At 32.8% G+C, this 23,825-nt stretch overlaps 1 protein-coding gene across 1 annotated transcript in view; it reads right to left on the bottom strand.

The window, feature by feature from the left end:
• Positions 1-21,931, bottom strand: part of LOC132749482 (protein Wnt-10a-like) — a 119,881-nt gene extending 97,950 nt beyond the window's left edge. The window contains exon 1 of the mRNA XM_060739230.1: positions 21,768-21,931. Coding sequence (XP_060595213.1) covers positions 21,768-21,883 — 116 coding nt within the window. The 5' untranslated portion in view covers positions 21,884-21,931. The remainder of the gene's footprint in view (positions 1-21,767) is intronic.
• Between the last annotated feature and the right edge of the window lie 1,894 nt (positions 21,932-23,825).

The raw sequence follows: 23,825 nt of genomic DNA, 5'->3' as shown, positions 1-23,825 counted from the left end.
CCTGAAACCATGTTGGAAATAGCTGAGCAGATCAGGCTTATCATAAAAAGACATGATATTGGAGACAATTATATGCTCCATTAGCTCAGAGGCAATGCATGTTAATGAGATAGGCCTGTAGTTTCTTGGCTTACATTTTGGGCCTTTCTTATAAACAGGCCCAATGACGGCATGCTTCCAGTCATGAGGGACAGTACCAGTTTTTAAGGTAAATTTGGAAGATGTGTGTGAGAACTCGGGCAATTTTAGTATGAAGTTCTTTCAATAACCTTGGGGACAGCTGGTCTTGGCCAGAGGCTTTGCTTGGATTTAGACCTGTAAGGCCTTAGTTTCTTTACTCCATCCTCTGTTATGTTGACATTTGGCATTTTTAGATTGTTTTGTGGAGTGAGCAATTGTTTGCATGACTATGATAGACTTAGCCTCGTTGTACCATCTCTCGAACAATAATTTCAGTTAAATGTAATTATCTTTAGGATGTTAAATTTTTTTAACTTAGTAAAGTTCTTGATTGTAGAGGCGGGTATTGTGTCCATTTTGACCTACTTAAAACTTGTCAACATGTTACCTTTGAAAATGGCTGCCATGAACTCACTGGGGTGCTTGATTAGTAAAACAAAGTTGACCCTTTCCTCCATTATTAAACCAAGTCATTTATAGAGTATGAATAACTAAAGAAATAGGAGATCATTTATATTGAAAGTAGAAGCATTAATTTAATAAAAGTTTTCTACTATTACATAGAACAAAGCAAACAAATTTTTCATTTATTTTCATGTCATGTAACAGTACTGTAGTATTCATTGACCTTTTTAAATACAACACAATCACAAGCAGCTATACTTATGTCAACCAAAATTTGATTATCCCTTTTCAACATTGATAATGGAATCAATTGCATATTGAGAACAGTAGAAGAAATATATTTAGTGGTGTTCAAGTTGATTTATCTTATTTGTTGAACAAAATGATAAATCAAGAAACTAACTAGTCAATGTTGACAGTTCATAAAACAAAACAAAAATACAGTAAAATTACCCTCATATTTTCTTGAAAGAAGGGTTCATAATGTATGCTAATTGTTCTGATTTATTCCACAAATCTACATTAGTAAAGTGGTAAATTTCCAATAATACATAATTTCAAAAATGAAATTAGGCTGCCATTGTCTTAAAATTGAACATTCTTCAGCTATTAAAATGGTCAAAATGAAGCTATAAATATGGCACTTTGATAAAAACAAAACAAGAAGAAGTACTTGTCACTTTATTAAACTATCCATTGCTCCACAAGATAAATTTGATGTGTAAAACATAAAATTTATCACTTTGGTCCAGAGATTGTACCATTCGAGAGATGGTATCAAAAGGCTAACAGTTGGGGGTGGAAGAACGAAGACAGACTCAAATTGTTTATTTAGTATGTCTGCCTTCATTTTAGGATCAGTAAAAGTTTGACCATCACTCTTTTAAGATGCTACTCCACAGTTTTCAGTTTTGTTTGATTGACAGAAGGGTAGAACTTCTTACTCTTTCCTGGCTGTGAATCATCAGATTAGTGAGACAGTTCTGACTAAGAAACTTTTCATTATTTTGTTTTTCAAAAAACGCAATTTTTCCTTAAAATCCATGTGTCTGCAAAATTTAAAATGTTTTATTTTGTTTTTCAATGGTAAAATTCAGCCAGTATCATTCTGTGATTTGACATAAAACGCATAGATTTATCCGTAATTTATGTGGTTTTGTTGAACTACTGGTTCGGCAAACTTAATTTATGAATAGGCGCGAAAGTGGTTTTGTCTATCTTATGTTATAGAGCAAAGGGGCTAGTCGCATTGACTTGCTTGTAATTCATGTAATATAATATCAATATATTAAAGCTGCATGCCTTTAGATGAGTCAAAATATTTCAATACAGTCAAACTGGAGAAAAATGAACTAAAATGTAAGGAAAAGTAAAAAGATTCAAGTAATATTTTACATATTATGTGTGCGCTTAATGACTGATTTTTCAGTATTTATAACTAAAGGCTTATTATGCATATTTTGACCAGTTTTTGGTAATTTACATGGTTTGTAAGTGTCATTGATAATGTGTAAATTGGTTCCGTTTGGTTACTTCACAATATTACACATTCAAATACATTTTCAAAATTTTCATGAAAATTAGCATGAATCTGGAGGCTTTAAAAAAAATTTAAATAGAAACATGATTGCATTTGTGAAAAATGCTATGCCACCGCATTAATACAACACTAAATAGTAATGTAGGAACAGATTTTTTTTGTTTCTATACATATGAAGATTGCCATAATGCATAGATCCTTGACCTATCTTATTCTTATTAGTCGCCGGTAGAAACCGGCGACTATATTTGTAACAGTTTAATATTATACCTATGGTAGGAGAAGGCATTAATTTCTGTAAATAAAAGCATAACAATTACTGAACAATTAAAGACTACGATTGTTTTCAGTAATCTCAAAAATTCAAACATACAATAATGTTGCTCAATGAAATGAAATATTCAAATATTGACATCGTAAAAAGCAACATTACAATTTTTATAAAATGAATTAATGACGTATCCCTATGGACCAGTCATTGAATTTAGGGATGCTTTTACTTTTTTAAAGTGTCAAGCATTGCTATTTTATTATAAATAAATCATGCATGATATTTGAAATGACACTTTTAAATTATCTGATTGTTTGTATCTTATGAGACCTATTCTATTTTTTTTATCTTATTTATTATCAGAATCACGTGACTACACGTTGTATGTTATTGTTATAAAATCTATTAATAGTAACAAATGGCTGATAAGACAGACATACAGGTAACTTGTGAATGGTTGGCAGCTGATAAAGTGCAAATCAAAGTAATTTTGTATGAAAAATCTCGGTATGACAGTAGGGGCCAGAATCGTATTCGATACAAAGAGAAAACTAATAAACCATCTTTGTGTTGATGATAGTTTATTGCACTGAAAGGCAATTAAACGTTAACTTTATCGTATGTAACGGCAGGAATATTGATTTCAGCTAAATAATATATTTTTTCGATAGTGCATTAGAATAATTTTTTTATGCAGACACCACTTTTACAGTAGTCTTTTGCATTGTTTTATGCAATAATTAAGCATATATATTTTCATAGTCACTTTGCAAATATTCTATGATCGGTAATAATTTGTCGGTAATTATCGTATGCTGAAGAAAACCATACGTACAACAGTATATGTATTAAGTAGAATAACAAGTAGAATTATAATCATATCACTTGCTTTACTAGCCTCGATGTCAAGGTGTTAGGTTTTAAGTTAGTTTCAAATTGAAGACTGTAGGTTCGATAAAGTGATTTTTTATGTTTTCTTTTATAATACTTTTTGTATTTTGCAAAACTTGACCGTTTATCAAAATTATGAAATAAAAAAGTTGTTGAAATAAAACACACGATTTATCAATTTATGTTTCATAAAGTTAAAAGATATAATAAAAAACAATTTATGAAAACTACACACAGGATTTGTCCGAAATTCGAACTAAATGCGCCTCCTACATGTAGGTTACAACTTCGTCATACTTACCACTAGGCCATCGAGCAGTATTAATTGATATAATTATACATGTAATTATACTTACAATAAAATCGTTAACATTAATCATAATAAGTTATGTAAGCAAACGAAACAGCTCCCGAAAATTATTGAGTCTCGGGTAAATATTGCCAAACAATACTTGCTTATTTAATACTGATAACAGTTTCTTGACAAAATTACTAAGCAAGTTTGTTTCAAATATGATGTTTTATTATAACATAACATAAATTTATTGCATAAAACTCTCAGCTGTGGCAAGTAAATGAAAACATGTTTATGAATAAACATTACTCAACTTATTGTTCCTCTTTTCTTTATACGCGAACCATTAAAATGATATTTTCTTTTATTTATGATAATACAATCATATTTCTATCAGGCGACTTGATGCTTTAGCATCAAAATCTCTACTTGTTATTAGATTAGTGATTAAATCTATAAATAAAAGATCAGAGTAGGAATCTATCAATGCAGTAGAGTCTAGTGAATTTGGTGGTGGAGGTCATATTTCACACAGCCTAAATTTCATGACTACATCAAAGGACAACACAGTAAGAAACTTTGTCAAAATCTAGGCCAGCTGATATCAAAGTTCACTTTACATCTTAATCTGTGCACATGGTTCAAATTTCATAGCTGCATATTAAAGGACAAAAAAGTAGGTCACATCATCAAAATCTAGGTCACCTGATATCAAAGTTCATTTTTATAAACAATAATGTGCACATTGTCCGAATTGCATGGCTGTACATCAAAGGACAAGAAAGTAGGTCACTGTCCCCTTGGGCAAGGCAAAATTTTGACCCAAGGGTTTTATTCAAACAATCTTGATACAGGTCCACCAAACAACATTTCATGTCAAATATCTAAGCTGTAGCTTTCTCCAATTCAGAAAACATTTGTTTAAGTTTCTGTTTTTACTATGTGTACATAATGAAAATCAATGCCCCCCGGCAAGGGCCAATTTTGACACCAGGGGCAAAATTTGAACAACTTTGGTAGTGGACCTATGGATGATAATATAAAGCAAACATCAAAGCTCTAAGCCTTGAACCTAAGCCTTGTACCTTGTCCTTCAGACAATAAGATTTTTTAAAAAATTTTACTATATGTACATAGTGAAAATCAATGACCCCCAGGGCAGGGGCCAATTTTGACCCCAGTGCTATAATTTGAACAATCTTGGTAGAGGTTCACTACACAAAGTCTCATGCCAAATATCTAACCTCTAGGTTTTGTCAATTCAGAGAAGAAGATTTTTCAAGTTTTTATTATACACATATATAAGGAAAACTATCACCTATGGGGCAGGGCAATTTTAACACTAGGAGGCTTAATTTAAACAACTTTGGTAGAGGACCCATAGATGATATTATATACAAAATATCAAAGCTCTAAGCCTTGTACCTTCAGGCAAAAAGATTTTAAGTTTTTACTATATGTACATTATAAGTGACTGAAAATCAATGACCCCCTGGGCGGGGCCAATTTTGACCCCAGGGCTATAATTTGAACAAGAGGGCCATGATGGCCCTGAGGTCGCTCACCTGTATATAGGCCCCTGGAGCAGGGCCAGTTTAAACCCCAGGGCTTTTATTTGAACAAACTTTGTAGACACTCACTAGAAGATGTTTCATGCATAATATCTAAACTCTAGCTATTTGAGTTTTTTCAAAGAAGATTTTTTAAGTTTCTGCTATACACATATAAGGAAAATCAATGACCCCCGGGGCGGGGCCAATTTTGACCCCTGGGCTTTTATTTGAACAAACTTGGTAGACACCCATTAGAACATGTTTAATGCTAAATATCTTAGCTCTAGCTCTTTGAGTTCTTTAAAAGAAGATTTTTAAGTTTTTACTATATGCATATAGGGAAAATCAATGACACCCTGGGGTGGGGCCAATTTTGACCCCAGGGCTTTTATTTGAACAAACTTGGTAGACACTCACTAGAAGAAGTTTCATGCCAAATATCTTAGCTCTAGCTCTTTGGGTTCTTTAAAAGAAGATTTTTTAAGTTTTTACTATATGCATAAAGGGAAAATCAATGACCCCTGGGGCCGGGCCAATTTTGACCCTAGGGCTTTTATTTGAACAAACTTGGTAGACACTCACTAGAAGAAGTTTCATGTTAAATATCTAAGCTCTAGCTCTTTGGGTTCTTTAAAAGAAGATTTTTTAAGTTTTTACTATATGCATATAGGGAAAATCAATGAGCCCCTGGGGCGGGGCCAATTTTGATCCCAGGGCTTTTATTTGAACAAACTTGGTAGACACTCACCAGAAGATGTTTCATGCCAAATATCTAAGCTCTAGCTCTTTGGGTTTTTTAAAAGAAGATATTTAAAGTTTTTTCTTTTGGTTGCCATGGCAACCAGAGTTCTGCATGGAATTAAATTCTTTGAACAATTTTTAAAGGTGACCACCAAAGGAACATTCCTGTGAAGTTTGAATGAAATTGGCTTAGTGGTTTATGAGAAGATGTCATTTAAAGTAAAAGTTTACGGACGGACGGCCGGACATACTTAGCAGACGTGTTTGTGGGGTTATTCCTTTGATCTCTTAACCCCACAAGAGGACATTTTTTTAACCCCATAAGAGCATTTTTAACCACATAATATATGTCTCTACGGAATGAACCCCATACAGAGTGCCTGTACATAAACCTAAACCTCATAATGTAGCTCTCGTCTGCTCGGACGCCGGACGAAAAGCGATCACAAAAGCTCACCCTGTCACTTTGACAGGTGACCTAACAATCATGCGAGAGGTTCACTACACAATGTTTCATGCAAAATATCTAACCTCTAGCCTTTGTCAATTTAGAGATGATTTTTTTAAAAGTTTTTACTGTATACATATAAGAAAAACCTATGACCCCTGGGGCGGGGCTAATTTTGACACTAGAGGCAATTGTTTTAGTATATGTATATAGTGAAAATCAATGTCCCCTGGGGCGGGGCCAATTTTGACCCCAGCCCAGGGCTATAATTTGAACAATCTTGGTAGAGGATCACTACACAATGTTTCATGCAAATTATCTAACCTCTAGCCTTTGTTAATTTCGAGGAGATGATTTTTTAAGTTTTTACTATATACATAAAAGGAAAACCTATGACTCCCAGGGCGGGTCTAATTTTGATGCAAGAGGCAAAATTTGAACAACTTTGGTAGAGGCATACCAGACAATGCCTTATGCAAAATATCTATGCTCTAGGCCTTGTGGGTCTTTACAAGAAGATTTTTTAAATTTATTCTTATAATTCCTTTTGGTTGCCATGGCAACTAGATTTCTGCATGGAATGAAATTCTTTGAACAACTTTGGAAGCCCTTCACCCAAGGATCAATCCTGCCAAGTTTGGTTGAAATTGGACAACTGGTTTTTCACAAGAAGATTTTTTAAGTTCACTATATAATCTATATAACACACAAACACACACGCACGCACGCTCGCACACACACACACACACACACAGACACACACACAGGTGAATCGCTATGCTGGGGTGGCATAAAAAAATTGATATTTGTTATATTGTTATAGACAAGGTATGCAACATCTGATTACGAAAATTATGGTTATGTCCATTATGATTCTCGGTGTCAAAATTTTCAACCGGGTGGTAATATCGTCAGATTTTCACATGGAGTCAATTCAAATTACTAGTATATATTTTTCTATCAAAACTGACTATGAACAGATCCTTATTTACACACAACCTACTGCAGTAAAGCCCGAAAGTCAGAAATCACCCAGGTCCAAAAGATGAGACCATCATGACATGAACATTGTAGCCTTGTATTTACGCTTGAAATGCATTAACAAAGAGATCAAATGAGTCAAACACACATGCAACATACTTTTAAATGGTTTTATGCAGGTTTTACATTTTTGTATATATACTCAGTTCCTATGATATCAATAAGGGTTCTATGATATCATGGTATTTACATTTTCTGCAACTGCTAGTAAAAGCAACACATGACGATGCTAATATTTCAAAAATTGTCACAATAAATTGCAAAGCAACTGCCAATAAATTTAATTTTGTGAATAATGAAAATATATTCATGGTAAGAAATCTATTTTATGAAATCTTCATATTTGACTTCTATTTCCCTTAAATGTTTTTACACAGTCACTTAATATAAGTTACAATCCCATATACTGACATATCGTCTGTTCATATTGTTTGAATTTTACACAAATTTAACTGTTCAAAGTTTTTCACAACTTAAATCGAAGACTATACCACATCATGCATTTTTAGGGAATACCATGATACCGTAGGAACCTCCTATGAAATCACCCAAAATGGCAGACAATGAAAATTATGCGTTAAAAAAGTGACATTTTAATTGGATCTTTTGAAATAAATCTTTAATCAGACAAGCCACACAAACACGAACATTTAGTAATTTAATTCAATTGCAAACGTTTCGGCTATATGCCTTCATCAGTGCAAAACATAATAAAATTACCGGAAGCGACGTCATAACTAAACACGCGTTAAACGCGCGAAAAACGTTATGGCGTTTAGCGGCAAAACTATGATAACATGTAGAAACAAATATTTATGCTATAAATAAAAAGCTGGTACATGAATTAAAATGGATCAACAGTGATACAGATGTCTATTAGACAGTGTTAATAAAAAAATAAGATAATAGACAAACATATTAATATTCATGTAACCTATTAATAAATCAAAACAATACTTTATTATTTAGTCCATTTGGAATCATTATTTAATTTATGAATCCAAAAAGAATTCTTTACATAACCGGTCCATGTTGTTGTCTATAATTTCTATAGGTAAAATGAAAAATCTGACAATGAACACTTATTATCGTTTGATTCCGAAATGGATCGCAACATGTGAAACTGGATTAACGTCACAATTTCTTATATCAAATCTATGTTTATTTCATTCTGCATGATACATTTTGATTAGTCTGACCTACGTATTGCTTTTTTACAGCTTTTTTTTTTTTTTTTTTTTTTTTTTTTTTTTTTTTTTTTTTTTTTTTAAATAAATCTTTGACGCACAGTTATGGAAAGAGTTCACTTGTTAAATAGAACAAAGATCTCATTCATATATGATATCTATATTTAAATATTTTCCAATAATAGGAATAGCTGCAAACAGCTGAGAAGACATTATACTTTATCCCTCATCAAGATTATTTCCACGAAATTGCTTACTATTCAAGATCATTCATGAAAATGATGACTTGACCACCATTTTGAGTGTGATTTTAGCTTTTCGTCAACTCTTATTAGTAAAACAATACATAGAATACCGTATAATTTCTATTGTTGGGAGACTTAACGTCTGTTGACATAGAAAATTGAAAATAAGCTGATAAAATGTGATTCAAGCCTTTTTTGAGGTAGCGCTGATGTACGTGAATAGTGAATCGCGGTAACGCCGGAAAATGTGATTTTTTTCATATATGGTACAAATTATTACACAGGTTTAATGCCTTTTATCAGCGAGTATGAGCACTTTTCAAGGGAAACTTTAATTCATTTCATACAGAGTTTATTTTAGTTTGATTGCATAGAAAATATAGACACCAAATCCGTCCCTGAAACCACAAAGCTGTAAGCTTCGTAATATGTCTGTTGAAGTGAGTACAAAGAAAAGCATGAAAAATTTCTTACTCAAGGAAACAATGGGGTTTGAAGACTTTATAATAAATAGCAATTTCTCAATATTTATTGAGATGGTAGTAATGAAAGTGTGCTTTGTTAAAATTTAAATTATAGGAATTTTCATTGTTTTTACTCTTTATAAATTACTTGACATAGTAAACATGAAGAAGTCCACATTTAGACCTTCATGGCATGGATAAATAAAATCTTCAACACACATGCATCTTTAGCAGCTCTCCATATACATGTACATTGAGTAGTGAAGCTAAAAGTAACCAGAATATATTCAACCTGTCTTTAAATAGTCTATGTCACCATTTTTGCTTTGCTGGAGTTTGACATCACACCAACACAGTAAGGGTCACATGGGGACTTTCAGGCTTTGCTGGTGCATTATTTCAGGCATAAAATATGCAGACACTTCTGCCCTTTGATTGTTTTCTATTATTTTTATTTTCGATTTAATTACAAAGGAATTTTATTGTTCTTATTTTCTAACAAGATCAGAAGTGGACAACATATGTTTGCAAAGAATAATTTATTTCAGGAAACAATTGTATTAAGTAATTTAAGTCACAGTATGCAATCAAAATATTGAAAGTTTGTCTAGATCTAATTATCGTACCTTTCTTAATTAGTAACAAAGAAAATACATTGACTAGGTTGCAAACAACTTTATCATATTCGCTGATAAAGGCCATTTAAAAGTGTAATATTTCAGTAGACCTACCTTATATGAAAACAAGAGCTGTCACAGGAGACAGCGAAGCTCGACTAATAAAATACTGGACACAGTAAGAAGACAAAACTATGAAAAAAAAATCAATAATGTATAATTATGTATTAAGTTATAGTAAAACAATAACATTGTTAACATGAATTAAATTCCAAGATCAAGGGGAATAATTCTGGAAATAGTCACACTAGAGTTATGAATCATGTCACACAACATGTGTGTAATGATAAGAAATATATATTTGAAGTTTGAAGTAGATTCCTTAAAAAGTAAAGAAGTTATAATAATATTATTTTTTAAAGAAAATCCTAAGTTCAAAGAGAGATAAATCTGTAAATATTGCTTCAAGAGTTATGAACCTTGTCACATAAAATGTAATTGATGATAAGGAATAAGTATTTGAAGTTTGAGGTAGATACCGTATAAGTACATTTTTCTGCGGGAACTTTATTTCTGCTATTTCTGCGGTTTATAACGACACCGCAGATTTAAAAACCGCAGAAAATTAAGCCTTTCGCTATGTCTACATGTATGTCGGAATATGTCAACTACCTGTATTGTATAATTACATTACCATGTACCGTTATCAGCTTTTGTAGATGGGAATAATTTTTCTTTATGTACCCGTCATGAATGAAATATTAGAAAAAAAAATACTTTAATTGTTCTTTTGTTTAAAAAAATGTCATGTTTGTATGATTTTCGCTCATCCTAAGCTTGATTTATTTTAAAAATAAAACTATTATAGTTTGATGGGTGCAATAAACATACCCTTTATATTTGTACAATATATTGTGTCTACGTGTGATATTACCATTGTTTATTTTTCACACTTTTGACATATTTATACACATGCAGTATTACAATTAATTGTTGTCATTGCACTTTGTTGATTTTTGTTTATTAACGTTTTGTTTATTGCGTTCATTGAACGCCGCCTTTCCTTGTTGATCTTGTTTATCATATTTTATATACCGATACATGGTGATCACGATGAACACACATTATAAGTCGTCTGCATGTTTACCCGAAGTAATGTACATGTTTCATCAACATATCTTGAAATGTTGTCTGTTTGTATCGGTTAATTTTGTAAAGATATCTAAATTAAAACGCAGAAATAAAAAACATCAATGCAAGAATGATGACACCGCAGAAATAAGATACGCAGAAATTTAAAACCCCTTATTTTAACCAAAATCGCAGAATTTTAAGCCCGCAGAAATAAGTACTTATACGGTAGCTTTAAAACTAAAAAAGTTATAGTAAAAAATAACATTGTTCAAGTAAAATAATCTAAGTTTATGGGGAGATAATTCTAGCAATATTGGTGCTAGAGTTATGAACCTTGTCACATAACATGTGGTTAATGATAAGGTACATATATTTGAAGTATGAAGTTGATCCCTTAAGAAATAAAGAAGTAACAGTAAAAAATAGTATTTTTTAAGGAAAATTCAAAGTTCAAGGGGAGATTAATCTGAAAATATTGGTGCTAGAGTTATGAACCTTGTCACATAAGATGTGGTTGATGATAAGGAACATGTATTTAAAGTATGAAGTTTATCCCTTAAGAAATAAAGAAGTAACAGTAACAAGAGCTGTCCGTAAGACAGCGCGCTCGACTTTTTTATTGCTTGCCAATAAAAAAAGTTTTTGCAGTAAAAGGCAATACAAGAATCTCTGTATTTTTAAAGTGAACAAGTATTCCAACTTTCAAATTAATATCTCAAACAGTTCAGTCAAAAAGTGGACTGGTACTAAAAACTTAACCAAGATTCTAAGTCGATAAAAGGCCTTAATTTTTAAAACAAATCCTTGACAGAGTTACCTTCTCTTGCGTACAGATGGGGGTAATGATGTGAAATAGCATTAAAAGTTTCAAAGCAATATCTCAAAGGGTTAAGGCAATAAGTGGATTTTACCCATATTCAATGTTGTCTTTCTAAGTAAAGAGCATAATTCGCAAAAAACTCAATGCAGAGTTATGACCGCAGTGTCTGTAAAATTGAAAGCGTGATTTTTAAACAAAGTAAATGGCAGAAAAATACCTCAATGGTTTTGAAAAAAAAAGTGATGGTAAAAAATAACAATGTCAATAAATTATCTAAGTTAAAGGGATAATTCTAGCAAATATTGGTGCAGAGTTATTACCTTGTCACTAAATGGAGTTAATGATTGGTACAATATTGGTAAGTTTCCTTAAAAAAGCCAAAACTTGAAAAAATACTTTTTTGAAAATAAAGTGGAGTTTAAACGAAAAATTTACTAGGTTATGACCGCCAAAGCGAGGCGATGAAGGCAATTTTTAAGTATGAAGTTCCCTTTAAGAAAAACGAGTAACAAAAAACAGTATTTTTTAAGGAAAATTCTAAGTTCAAGGAGAGATAAATCTGAAAATATTGGTGCTAGAGTTATAAACCTTGTCACATAAGATGTGCTTGATGATAAGGAACATATATATGAAGTTTGAAGTTGATACCTTAAGAAATGACAAAGTTGTAGTGAAAAATATTTTACTGCACCAAAACTTTAATCTGAACGCAGACGCCGGGGCGAGTAGGACAGCTCTCCATATACTTCGTATAGTTGAGCTAAAAATCACATTTTCCGGCGTGAAGCACTATTCAAGTACATCGGCCTTACCTCATTAAAACGTCTGAATCACATTTTATCAGCTTATTTTCAATTTTCTATGTCACCAAGAGTTTAGTAAATGTCGTTTGCAAAAATCGAAATTACGCAGTAGTATATGCTGTACTATTAAGTGTTGACAAAAAGCCAAAATCACACTCAAAACGGTGGTCAAGTCATTTTCACGAATGATCTTGAACAGGCTGGTGAAAATGCCCGATCGGGCTTAGACACAAAAATATCATATTTCTAGAAAAATAATATGTTTCTTTCTCACTTGTTTTGTTTATTAAGCATTGATATGATACAAATCAATATCAAAATATTTTGGTTATCTTTTTTTTCTTAGAATTATTTCCCTTTTTCCCATTTTCTAGAAACAAAATATTTGAAGTTCATAAAAATTATATTGTAATGTAAAATTCTAAATAGAAATGTGTCCAACAACTTCATTTTGCTCTAGATTATTGTGCCAATACCTTTATTCTATATTTTTGGATTAAATATTCTGTTTCTGGCATTTATATTTTGACAATTCTTTGACATTGAACATTATACTTTGAAGTTTTTTCTGAAAACTAAATGAAATGTATGCTGACAGGTGTTGGCGCAATGAATTAAAGCTTAAAGAAGTTAATTTGTTTTACACTTTGCATATGTAACATACTTTTTAAGGAATTCAAAAATTATGTGTTATAAAAACATGAAAAAGGGGAAATAAATCTCACAAAAGTGACAGTAGCCAAATATTTTTCTTTCTGTTTATGTTAAATATTATTCTCAATAAACAAAGAAAGTTTTGAAAGAAATATCTTTATTTCTTTTCTAGAAATATGATTTTTTATGACATAAGCCCGATCGGGCATTTTCACCAGCCTGTTGAAAGGTAAGCAATTTCATAGAAATAATCTTGTGAGTGATAAAGTGTACTGGTTGGGGACCACCAAAACTGGACAACCATCAAACCCGGACAGCCCCGAAAATGCTTAATTTTAGTATTTTCTTTGTTCAGTGGTTGTCAGTCACTTTTTTATCAACAATAAATGCATGTTTCTTCTAAAATTAAGTAAATAAATTTATTTTAACCTCCGTAAATGGCAATATTTTAATGTCTATTTCAAGAATGTTGACGTTAAAATTTGGGGGTCAAGAAAGCAATGCCTGACCTCATATACACCAGCTATTATCATTTGCAGACTAAACAATAGAATATCCAAAACTTCAGCATTTGTTGCTGAAATATTGTATATCATGTAAAAAATCAAAAATCAAAACACCCAAGCTTTTATCTGAATTAAATCACGTCATGTACATATCTGTCCGGACACATGGTACTGTAGTGTAGACAATTTCGGTAATTTTGATACCCTCTCTGTCCAGTCTCAGATATAAGTGTCAATACAATCAGAAACAAGAATTTGTAACAGAGTTACCAACGTCCCCCGCCTCGGGGAATTTTTATACGAAGCATAAAATTGTGCCATTTCAAAAGATTGAGGTATGGATCTCATGACTTTCAGTCCAAACTTATGATCAATGTTAGATCTGCAAATGCAACAATAAATTTATTAAAGAATTAAAATGAAACACGGAATTAAAAAATTTATTATGTTAAGCTTTGACCTCAGTGTGACCTTGGAGGTAGGGGTGCAGGTGTTATGCATGACATATGGTCTTATTATTGTAACTATTTGTGCCAAGTATTTTCAAAATCCCTTGATCTATGAAGAAGTTATAGATCGGACACAATATATACCCTATAACAGACTATGTAAATCTTTAACCTCTAAGTGTGACCTTGACCTTGGAGGTAGGGACGCAGGTGTTGTACTTGACATATCGTCTTCTTATTGTGACTATTTGTGCCTTGTTATTTTAAATCCCGAAGAAGTTCTTGACCGGACACAAAATATACCCTAAAACAGACTATGTTAATTTTTGATCTCTAAGTGTGACCTTGAACTTGGAGGTAGGGATGCAGGTGTTTTCCACGACACATTTCTTCAAAAAGGCGGGGGACAATAAACAAACTAGTTTGTTAGTTAGGAGAAGAACCTAGCTGAACCTTGTCAATTTTTTTGGTCTCTAGGTTAAAAATTATGAATTCTGTACGGAAAAATGTTCAAAAAGCACCCCCACCCCCGGTGGAACCGGGCCTGATATATATTAAGTTCGCCAAAACCACACATAATATTAATTAGCCGGACCAGTAATTAAACCAAACCACTCTTACCCGTACTGTACATTTTATACCATGGGTTTTGTCAAATTATTAATGATCAGTGGCATAGCTGCCTATACGCCAAATACTCACGTTCGTACAATTCATTTTGGGAGGTGAAAAATTAGCAAATCATTTCATTGCGAAAAATGGCTTAAAAACTAGTGCTATCCGGCATGCGGTCAACTTACGCAATGTATGAAAAAGACCAAATTTATTGTATTTGATTATAACAGGGCCTTTCAAATAGATATACCCTGATTATAATGTACTAGACTCTATTTTTACATAGTTATATAAAATTATTCATTTGTTTTTTATGTAGATATAGGTACCTAAAAGTCATCAACTTTTGTATTAAACTCGCCTCACATGTAGCTTGAGTACGAGCTCTTTCCGTAAAATATTACGAAATAATACATTAGCTTTTGAAAAAGTTGCAATTCTTTTTAATTTTATGAATAAAACAAAACAAGAACCGGTTGAACCGGGTGATGCTCCCCGAGAAGGTTATGGACACAGGAAAGTATAAAAAAATGAACAAAGGGCAAAAACTCCAAAATTAGGCAAGGCGGAGTTATGTCTTTTTTGCACTGCACTTCTATTCAATGAGATCTATCTATCTATAAAGTTTCCTGATGATATCAGAGTTATGTCCCGGGTAAAATTCAAAGTGTAAAAATGAACAAAGGGCAATAACTCAAAAATTAGACCAGGCTTTGTTTAGGTTCTTTAAGCATTGCAGTTCTATCCAATGATATCTAGCTACCTACAAAGTTTCATGTTGATATCTCTAATAGTTTTAAAGTTATGTCCCGGACAAAAGTCAAAAAGTAAAAATAAACAAAGGGCAATAATTTCAAAGTAAGGCAAGGCAGAGTTACGGTTCTTAAGCACTTCACTTCTACCCAATGAGACCTATCTATCTACAAAGTTTCATGTTGATATCTGTTATAATTTTAGAGTAATGTCCCGGACAAAGTTCAAAGTGTCAAAATGAACAAAAGGGCAATAACTCCAAAAGTAGGCAAGACAGTGTTACAGTTCTTGTGCACTGCAAACCTACTCAGTGAGATCTATCTACCTACAAAGTTTCATGTTAAAACCTCCTATAGTTTTAGAGTTATGTCCTGGACTAAGTTCAAAGTGTGAAATTAAACAAAGAGGGATAATTCAAAAAATTAGGCAAGGTAGAGTTACGGTTCTTAAGCACTGCACACCTACTCAATGAGATCTATCTACCTACAAAGTTTCATGTTGATACCTCTTATAGTTTTAGAGTTATGTCCTGGACAAAGTTCAAAATGTAAAAATAAACAAAGGGGGATAATTAAAAAATAAGGCAAGGCAGAGTTACAGTTCTTGTGCAATGCACACCTACTCAATGAGATCTTTCTACCTTCAAAGTTTCATGTTGATACCTCTTATAGTTTAAGAGTTATGTCCCGGACAAAGTTCAAAGTGTAAAATAAACAAAGGGGGATAATTCAAAAATTAGGCAAGGCAGAGTTACGGTTCTTGTTCACTGCACACCTACCAAATGAGATCTATCTACCTACAAAGTTTCATGTTGATACCTCTTATAGTTTTAGAGTTATGTCCCGGACAAAGTTCAAAATGTGAAATAAACAAAGGGGGATAATTCAAAAATTAAGCAAGGCAGAGTTATGGTTCTTGTGCACTGCACACCTACTCAATGAGATCTATCTATCTACAAAGTTTCATGTTGATACCTCTTATAGTTTTAGAGTAATGTCCCGGACAAAGTTCAAAGTGTAAAAATAAACAAAGGGCATAATTCAAAAATTAGGCAAGGCAGTGTTATGGTTCTTGTGCACTGCAAACCTACTCAATGAGATCTATCTACCTACAAAGTTTCATGTTGATACCTCTATAGTTTTAGAGTTATGTCCCGGACAAAGTTCAAAGTGTGAAATTAAACAAAGGGGGATAATTCAAAAATTAGGCAAGGCAGAGTTACGGTTCTTGTGCACTGCACACCTACTCAATGAGATCTACCTACCTACAAAGTTTCATGTTGATACCTCTTGTTGTTTCAAAGTTATGTCCCGGACAAGAAAAGGGGACAAAAATGTCGGACGGAAGTTCTCACAGGACAGTAATTATGTGGCTACTCTATTGTTCTCGCTATTGTTCTTTTTAGCCACACAAAAGAAAATAGCCACATAAAAGCATTACGGAATGAATGACATCAAAGAGAAAGAACAGTTACCTATTGTCCCTCTAGCCACATAATTACTCTCCTGTGAGTGCAAACGGACGGACGGACGGACAAGGCGGCGACTATATGCTCCCCCGAAATTTTTCGGGGAGCATAAAAATGCAGACATTTTGATAATATCGACATGTCATAGATATCACAAAAAACATGTAAGACAATATGTTGAAAAGAAATTTCTTAAATTTTAGGTATCATAAATGTGATATCTATAAGTGACTTAAGTTTTATTTTGAGCGGAATAGGGCACGTTCTTAATATTAAAACAAATTGATTTGAATGAATTTTAATGTGATAATATAACAAATATGTGTGCAAGTTCCGACAGTAATGGACAGTTATGGATACGAGACATATAAGTTCAATATGTCGCATCTAGTCAGAGTGTCTGAAAATAAGTCCGTTGCAAATTGTTTCAACAATGAATTTTGGAAGGATTATATTTTTCTTGCAAACATAATTGAAGTGAAATGACTCATTTTTTAACAATTTGAAAAAAAAAAAAAAAAAAAACACCAAAAAAAGTAAAAATATGGTGATACCCAAAAATTATGTTGCTAGAAGGTTTACCAAATATTAACATGTGTGATAACTGCCAATTTTATCGTAGATGGAACATGATTCAAATCTCCCCTTTGGCTGAATACAAAACTTATTTTAGAGCTTGATTAAATAAATAAAGTATTAACATTTATTCAAATGCAAGCAATTGACACGGTGCTGGTGAAAGAGCCCGCGCTAATGTGATGGAGCCAACAGAACCATTCAATAAGTGTCGAAATTGTGGAATTATGCCGATTAATAGTCATGCATATACTATAACAGAATCTCCAAATGCATTGAGATACTAGCTAGGTTCTTCAGTATTCAAGTAGAAGTGTACTACATCGCTATATATCTATAAAATGTGCTATTTTCAAAACCTTCTTCATCACTAATTAGATGACTTTTAAGAGCAAATTTCAATGTTATTTTTAATTGTTTCCTTGATGTAGAATGTTTTTCAAAAAGAGTGTCTTTAATCTAGATTATTTGATTTGCTTTTTGGTCATTGGGTAGAGTAAAGTACCCATATTTCGACACCTTACGATAAATTTTCGTTACAATTTAACATTTTTATGTATATCCTAATTTCGACACCTCACTTTACAGTATCCCACATTTTTGCACGCTTTTCAAACATTACTTCTTAGGTAGCATCTAAGGTTTTCCATGTAATAATAGTATAAGCTTTGTCTGTTGAAGGTCCGGTTTTTCGACATGGTGATCCTAAATTTGACACCCTAATTAAGGTTTAAGAAATACATTAAAAGTTCAATTAATATAAAAGTAAAATGAATTCCAACACTATAACACTTTACGACCCAAACATGATTATGAAAGAATATTGCATTAAAAAGCACGATCAGTTCATCTCTTGAATCAGTAAAAATGTGCATGTGTAGATACATTTTTTGTATATCTTACACACATAATTTGATTATATAAAAAAAGGTTAATTATTAATCTTTGAAGCGGGATTTCAAATTACATTGCGTCAGCAGTGCAAATTATGTACCACGGACAGGCTGTATTATAAGTGGAAACATTTCTTTTTTTAGATTAGTTCTTAGTTTAAATCATAGGCCTACTCTGAATATATAATCGGTAGAGTTCATGCTGGTCACTGATTATAGTTAATTATGTATCTCTAATGGCTTAAAGTCAAAGCAAATCTGCCACTTATCCTTTTACCCCATGAGCATATTGCGAAAAATGGCTGTTTTCATTGAAAAGCCTCCTGTAACAAGTTCAAACTGCTATGAAACTATGAAAAATGCTTCAATACTAATGAAACTTGGCACAAATGTTAACTACACCATAGCCTCTGTAACAGCATGCTCAATGGTAAATTTCCTGTTACCATGGCAACGGGGGGACGTCTCAAAATTGCCAAAAATCACTATTTTGCATTGCTTTTTTCCATCAAAACTGATTTCAAAGTGCTGCAACTTCTCAATGAATTGAGAGAGTAAAAGGCTTTTCAGCGTCGGTGACTTGTTACCCTAAGATCGACCTGAGGCCATTTTTAGCCTGTCGCATGTCCAAAATTTTCTTGGCGATGAGGGGGACTCCGCCCCCCTCAAACCCCAAAAACAGAAGGGGGCACATCCCTCTCTGGCACACCCACTTGATGTATCTATATTATAGTGGATGGCGACAAAAATGTGATCACTATTTTTAATACCATTTTTCAAACGAAAACAAGTGTTTGGGGTCTAAATAGGGCATATTTTTCATTATTTGAGGCTTCAAAAAGGGGGGGGGGCAAAAAGCCGTCGAAACACGCTTATATAAGGGAAAAGGTTAACTAAGGGAGCCAGTGTAGCGTGTAGCCTACCAGTATTAAAATAACTGATAAAGGCAAATGTTTTGTTTTCCAGGTGAATAGTCTCCTAAACGTGTTTTTCTTCCATACATAATGATCTAAGACTTGTTAATCTTTACTTCATAACAGATAAGCAGGTAACATGTAGTGTTGCAGTCAGCACACACTGTTTGGATTCAAACCAGCTTATAAGCTTAAGCTTATCAGTCAGGATGCCAAATATCATTGTGTTTTCATCTTCTTTGATATATTACACCACTTTGAACCATAGAAATAGCGTTGATCAACTTGGATGGCGAACATCTGCAATATTTCTTTTCATTAGCTTCACTTGACATGTATACACAATTAGGCATCAGTATGTAATTTTAAACTATAAAACACTGATATACCTATTGCTGAAGTTCATTTAAACCAAATACATTGTATACCTGCTTTTTAGAATAAACAACATCACGAAACATTACCATTACATGTTACTAATGAAATGTATTTTTCTATATGAGAATTTATTAGCGGCATCTAATACCTCAATAACAAACATCGTTAACGGAGTAACATTTATATACTCTAATTAATACTTATTCGTCCACAGCCAAATACAATATATACATACGTACATGGAATGTCATATTTGGTCAGTTTGATTTAAGTTAGTTCTAAATTGGTTTTATTCAGTCACATGTGTCAAAATAACGAACTTCCTTTTAAATTTGGTTCCTAAGTTCAATACTCACGCCTTGGCGGGAAATTTAACTCTAGACAAGCTGTTGAAGGTCCAGTTTGAAAAACAACTTCAATAAGTGTGTTTTAAAAGTTAACAATAGCATAATTTGACAAAAATTAAGAAGTATTTTTACTGTTACATAGGTCGACCTCATACACGTTTCCCTAAGAAGCGACTTTTTTATGTTCAAATTTTCGAGCCACACTTTTGTACTAACCAATGTCAGCGAAATCTGTGCCTATGTGGTCTGAATTTTTTTCATGACGTCATCAAATGAATGATGGACGTAAATATCGATCAAAATATCAGCTAAAACGCTTAATTTTGAGATTTCATGATGTCGAAAAAAAAAGGTGTCGAATTAATGGGTATGTCGAATTAAGGTGCTATTGCTCTATGTATTATTCCTATTCTTCGTTTTGATTTGAACATTAAACTGTAAAATCGCGTTGCATTGCTTGGGTGAAATTTGTAGTGAAAGAAAAATCCAAAAGAACGAGAAAGATGTTCTACAGTCTACTTGGCATAACATTCTCCCATTTTTGAAAAACAAGCTTTTAAATTGGATAGTTTAAAAAACTGTTATTACCCTTTTCAGCTTTGTTTTTTACGAGAGCTTTACAATGGATGAATCGAGGACTCTCATTTAAATAAGAAAGAGCCAGCGTTTAGTATCTCCCTGCAGAGTCTCTGCTCCCTGGGTGTAATAAGTCTTTCATAAAATCGGCGGCACGAAATACCCAAATATACCCAAATACACCCAAATATAGCAATATTTATTTTTGTTTGTATAAAATATAGATTATAATGAGAAATAAATAAATATTTATAAAATAATATGACTTAGCCTGCTAAAGCTTTCATTCATTCCGTTGAAATGGGCAGTTTTAAAGATGTTGTAAGAAAATAAAGTTGTGACATTTGCTTATCTACAATATAGGTTCTTTATGAATGTACTTGCAATTTTAATTCAAGATATGATATTTGTTGTCTACATTTTTAAGGTGTAATTTTGTTGAAATTACATATCATATACAAATGTCCATGTTATTAAAAAATAGCTTTAATGGAGTACATATACTGTATTTTGGTTCAAAACACAATGATAGGAAAATGTATATTTGGGTATGTTTGATTATATCTTAGTGAAAGTGTATATTGTATTCATGATTAAAACAGCACTTTTTTAGTATAAAACATTTATTTTTAGTATAATTCGGCAATATTTGGGTATATTTAGGCAATATTTGGGTATATTTGGGCAATATTTTGTATATTTGGGTGTATTTGGGTATATTTGGGTATTTCGTGCTGCCCCATAAAATTGCTTTTTTAGGATTTAAACCACATTTATGTGATATTAAATGCAGGTGAAATTGTATAATCGAATCATCCTTAAATGACTAAATCCGTAGAGCTTTCGGGGGGCTATGCTCACTGAACCCCACCAGGGCTCTGCCCATGAACTGCAAAGGGGCCTATGCGGCCCCCTGATCTCCTGGCCTGCGTGTTAGATATATTTAAAATTGCCCCTAGCTACGCCCCTGATGATAGTAAAAGTTAAAAACGTAGTTTCATACTTTTCACATCTAAATAAAGCGAAGAATTTTTTTTGACGAGGTTGTCTGACGGATTTTAAGTCCGTCTGTGTATTTTCATTTTGTTGTTGTTCGACTTTTCTTCCCTCTACCTCCATTTTCACTTTCTCTACTCGACACTACAAACATTTATGCGGGGTCTTTATGATTGAACTAACCAACAGGTTTACTTGTCTATATAGTAGTCGGAAGGTTATTCCAAAGACGTATGCTCCAAGGAAAGAAAGAATTTTGATGATATTGTGTCCTCGAATAAGGCATCAGGTAGTTCAGATTTGAGTGATGACGCAGACGACAACAAACGGGGACATATTACAGAAACCCGAACTTCTTACCAAACGCCAAATTATGGAACGCCATAGCTGCCTCATGTTATTACATGTCTTTTTATCTTGCCTATAAATCGTAGTATTATGTCAAATATTACCGTTGTGTTGCCAAAGTATTTTGTCGACTTGTCTAAACATTGCCTTATTATGCGTAACAGTAGTTTAATCTTTTCAAAATGTGATATTGACTTGTCTTAACATTCTTTATTCTTTCAAACAGTAGTGTTATCATGTCAAAATGTCGTTTTGGCTTGTCTGAAATGTGTCTTATTGTGTCGACAGTCAGTAAAGATATTGAAAATGTCCTTTGATAAGGAACTGAGTAAGTCACTAATTTGTAATGATCTATTTAATCCCAAAATAAAAAGATCGTAAATCACATACATGTAGTTGCGCTATTTGGTCAAATTGTGGAACTGTTTTGTCAAAAGACTGTCTGATCATTTGAAACAGTAGTGTTCTCTTGTCGAAATTTGGTGTTGACTTGTCAAAACATAGCTTTATTTTATCAAACTGCTATGTTATTTTGTCAAAATACGGTGTTTAAATGTCTGGACGTTTTCTAATTGTGTCAAACAGAAGTGTTAATGCCAACGTACACTAGACTGAATTGTCTTATTATATCAAATATTCGCATTATCTTGGCGAAACGGGGTGTTGACTGGGCTAAATCATGGCTTATTGTGATAAACTGTATGCTATTTTGTCAAAAAGCGGTTTTGACTTTTGAAACTCAGTCTTATAAAGTCAAAACATTGCGGTACCTTATCGAAATGTGGTAATGACTTGTCTAAACTCTTTCTTATAATGTAAAACTGAAGTGTTATATTGTCAAAATTTGATGTTTTCTTGTAAAAAACAAAAACAGTCTTATATGTCTAATAATTGTGTTATTTTGTTCAAATTTATTTCTGTCTTAAGAAAGCGCTGTCTGATTTTGTTAAATTCACGCTCCGCGCGGACTCTGTTCACATGATTTTAGACACGTCATCACCACGTTTTGACAAGATAATATGACTATTTGACTTAATAAGACGAATCTAGACAAGTTAAATCTGCATTTGGACATGACAGTTTGACATATTAACAGCGTTTTATCAGTTCATAATCATAATTTGTAAAGATACCACCATTATTTCACATATTAAGACGGTGTTTAGGCCGGTTAACATAAAGTTTGGATAAAATAACATGGCGATCTGAGAAAATAAGGCAGTGTTTGGACATGTCAATAACATCTTTCAACAAGTCAACAATACTGTTTGACATAATAAAATAACGTTTACACAAACAAACAAAATGTATTGGCAAGTCAACACTAGTATTTCACATAATAAGTATATTTTAAACAGGATAACAACAGTTTTAGACAAGAAAACATGAGGTTTTGCACAATAAGGCAGAATAACACCACCTCATACAAAGCAAAATAAAAGTCAATATGGCGGTTAAACACGATATCACTCCGAGCCGACATGGTAAACCATGAGTTTGACAAGTTGACACCGAATTCCGACAAGATAACACTACTGTTTCACATAATAAGACAATTTCTAGACAATTTACCACCACAGTTGGACAAGACAGCATGATATTTTGGTTTATACAAATTTATTTCAGTTCGATTGTGTTGGAAGCTATAAGCTTATTGAAACACTCTCGAATCCGTTCCTGGAACCAACCAGTACTAAGCAATGAATGTAAAGTTTCT

This window comes from Ruditapes philippinarum, unplaced genomic scaffold (assembly GCF_026571515.1).
Source record: "Ruditapes philippinarum isolate M1 unplaced genomic scaffold, ASM2657151v2 ctg575_1_1_1_1, whole genome shotgun sequence".
NCBI lineage: Eukaryota > Metazoa > Mollusca > Bivalvia > Venerida > Veneridae > Ruditapes > Ruditapes philippinarum.
This window is presented reverse-complemented; position numbering and strand designations above follow the sequence as displayed.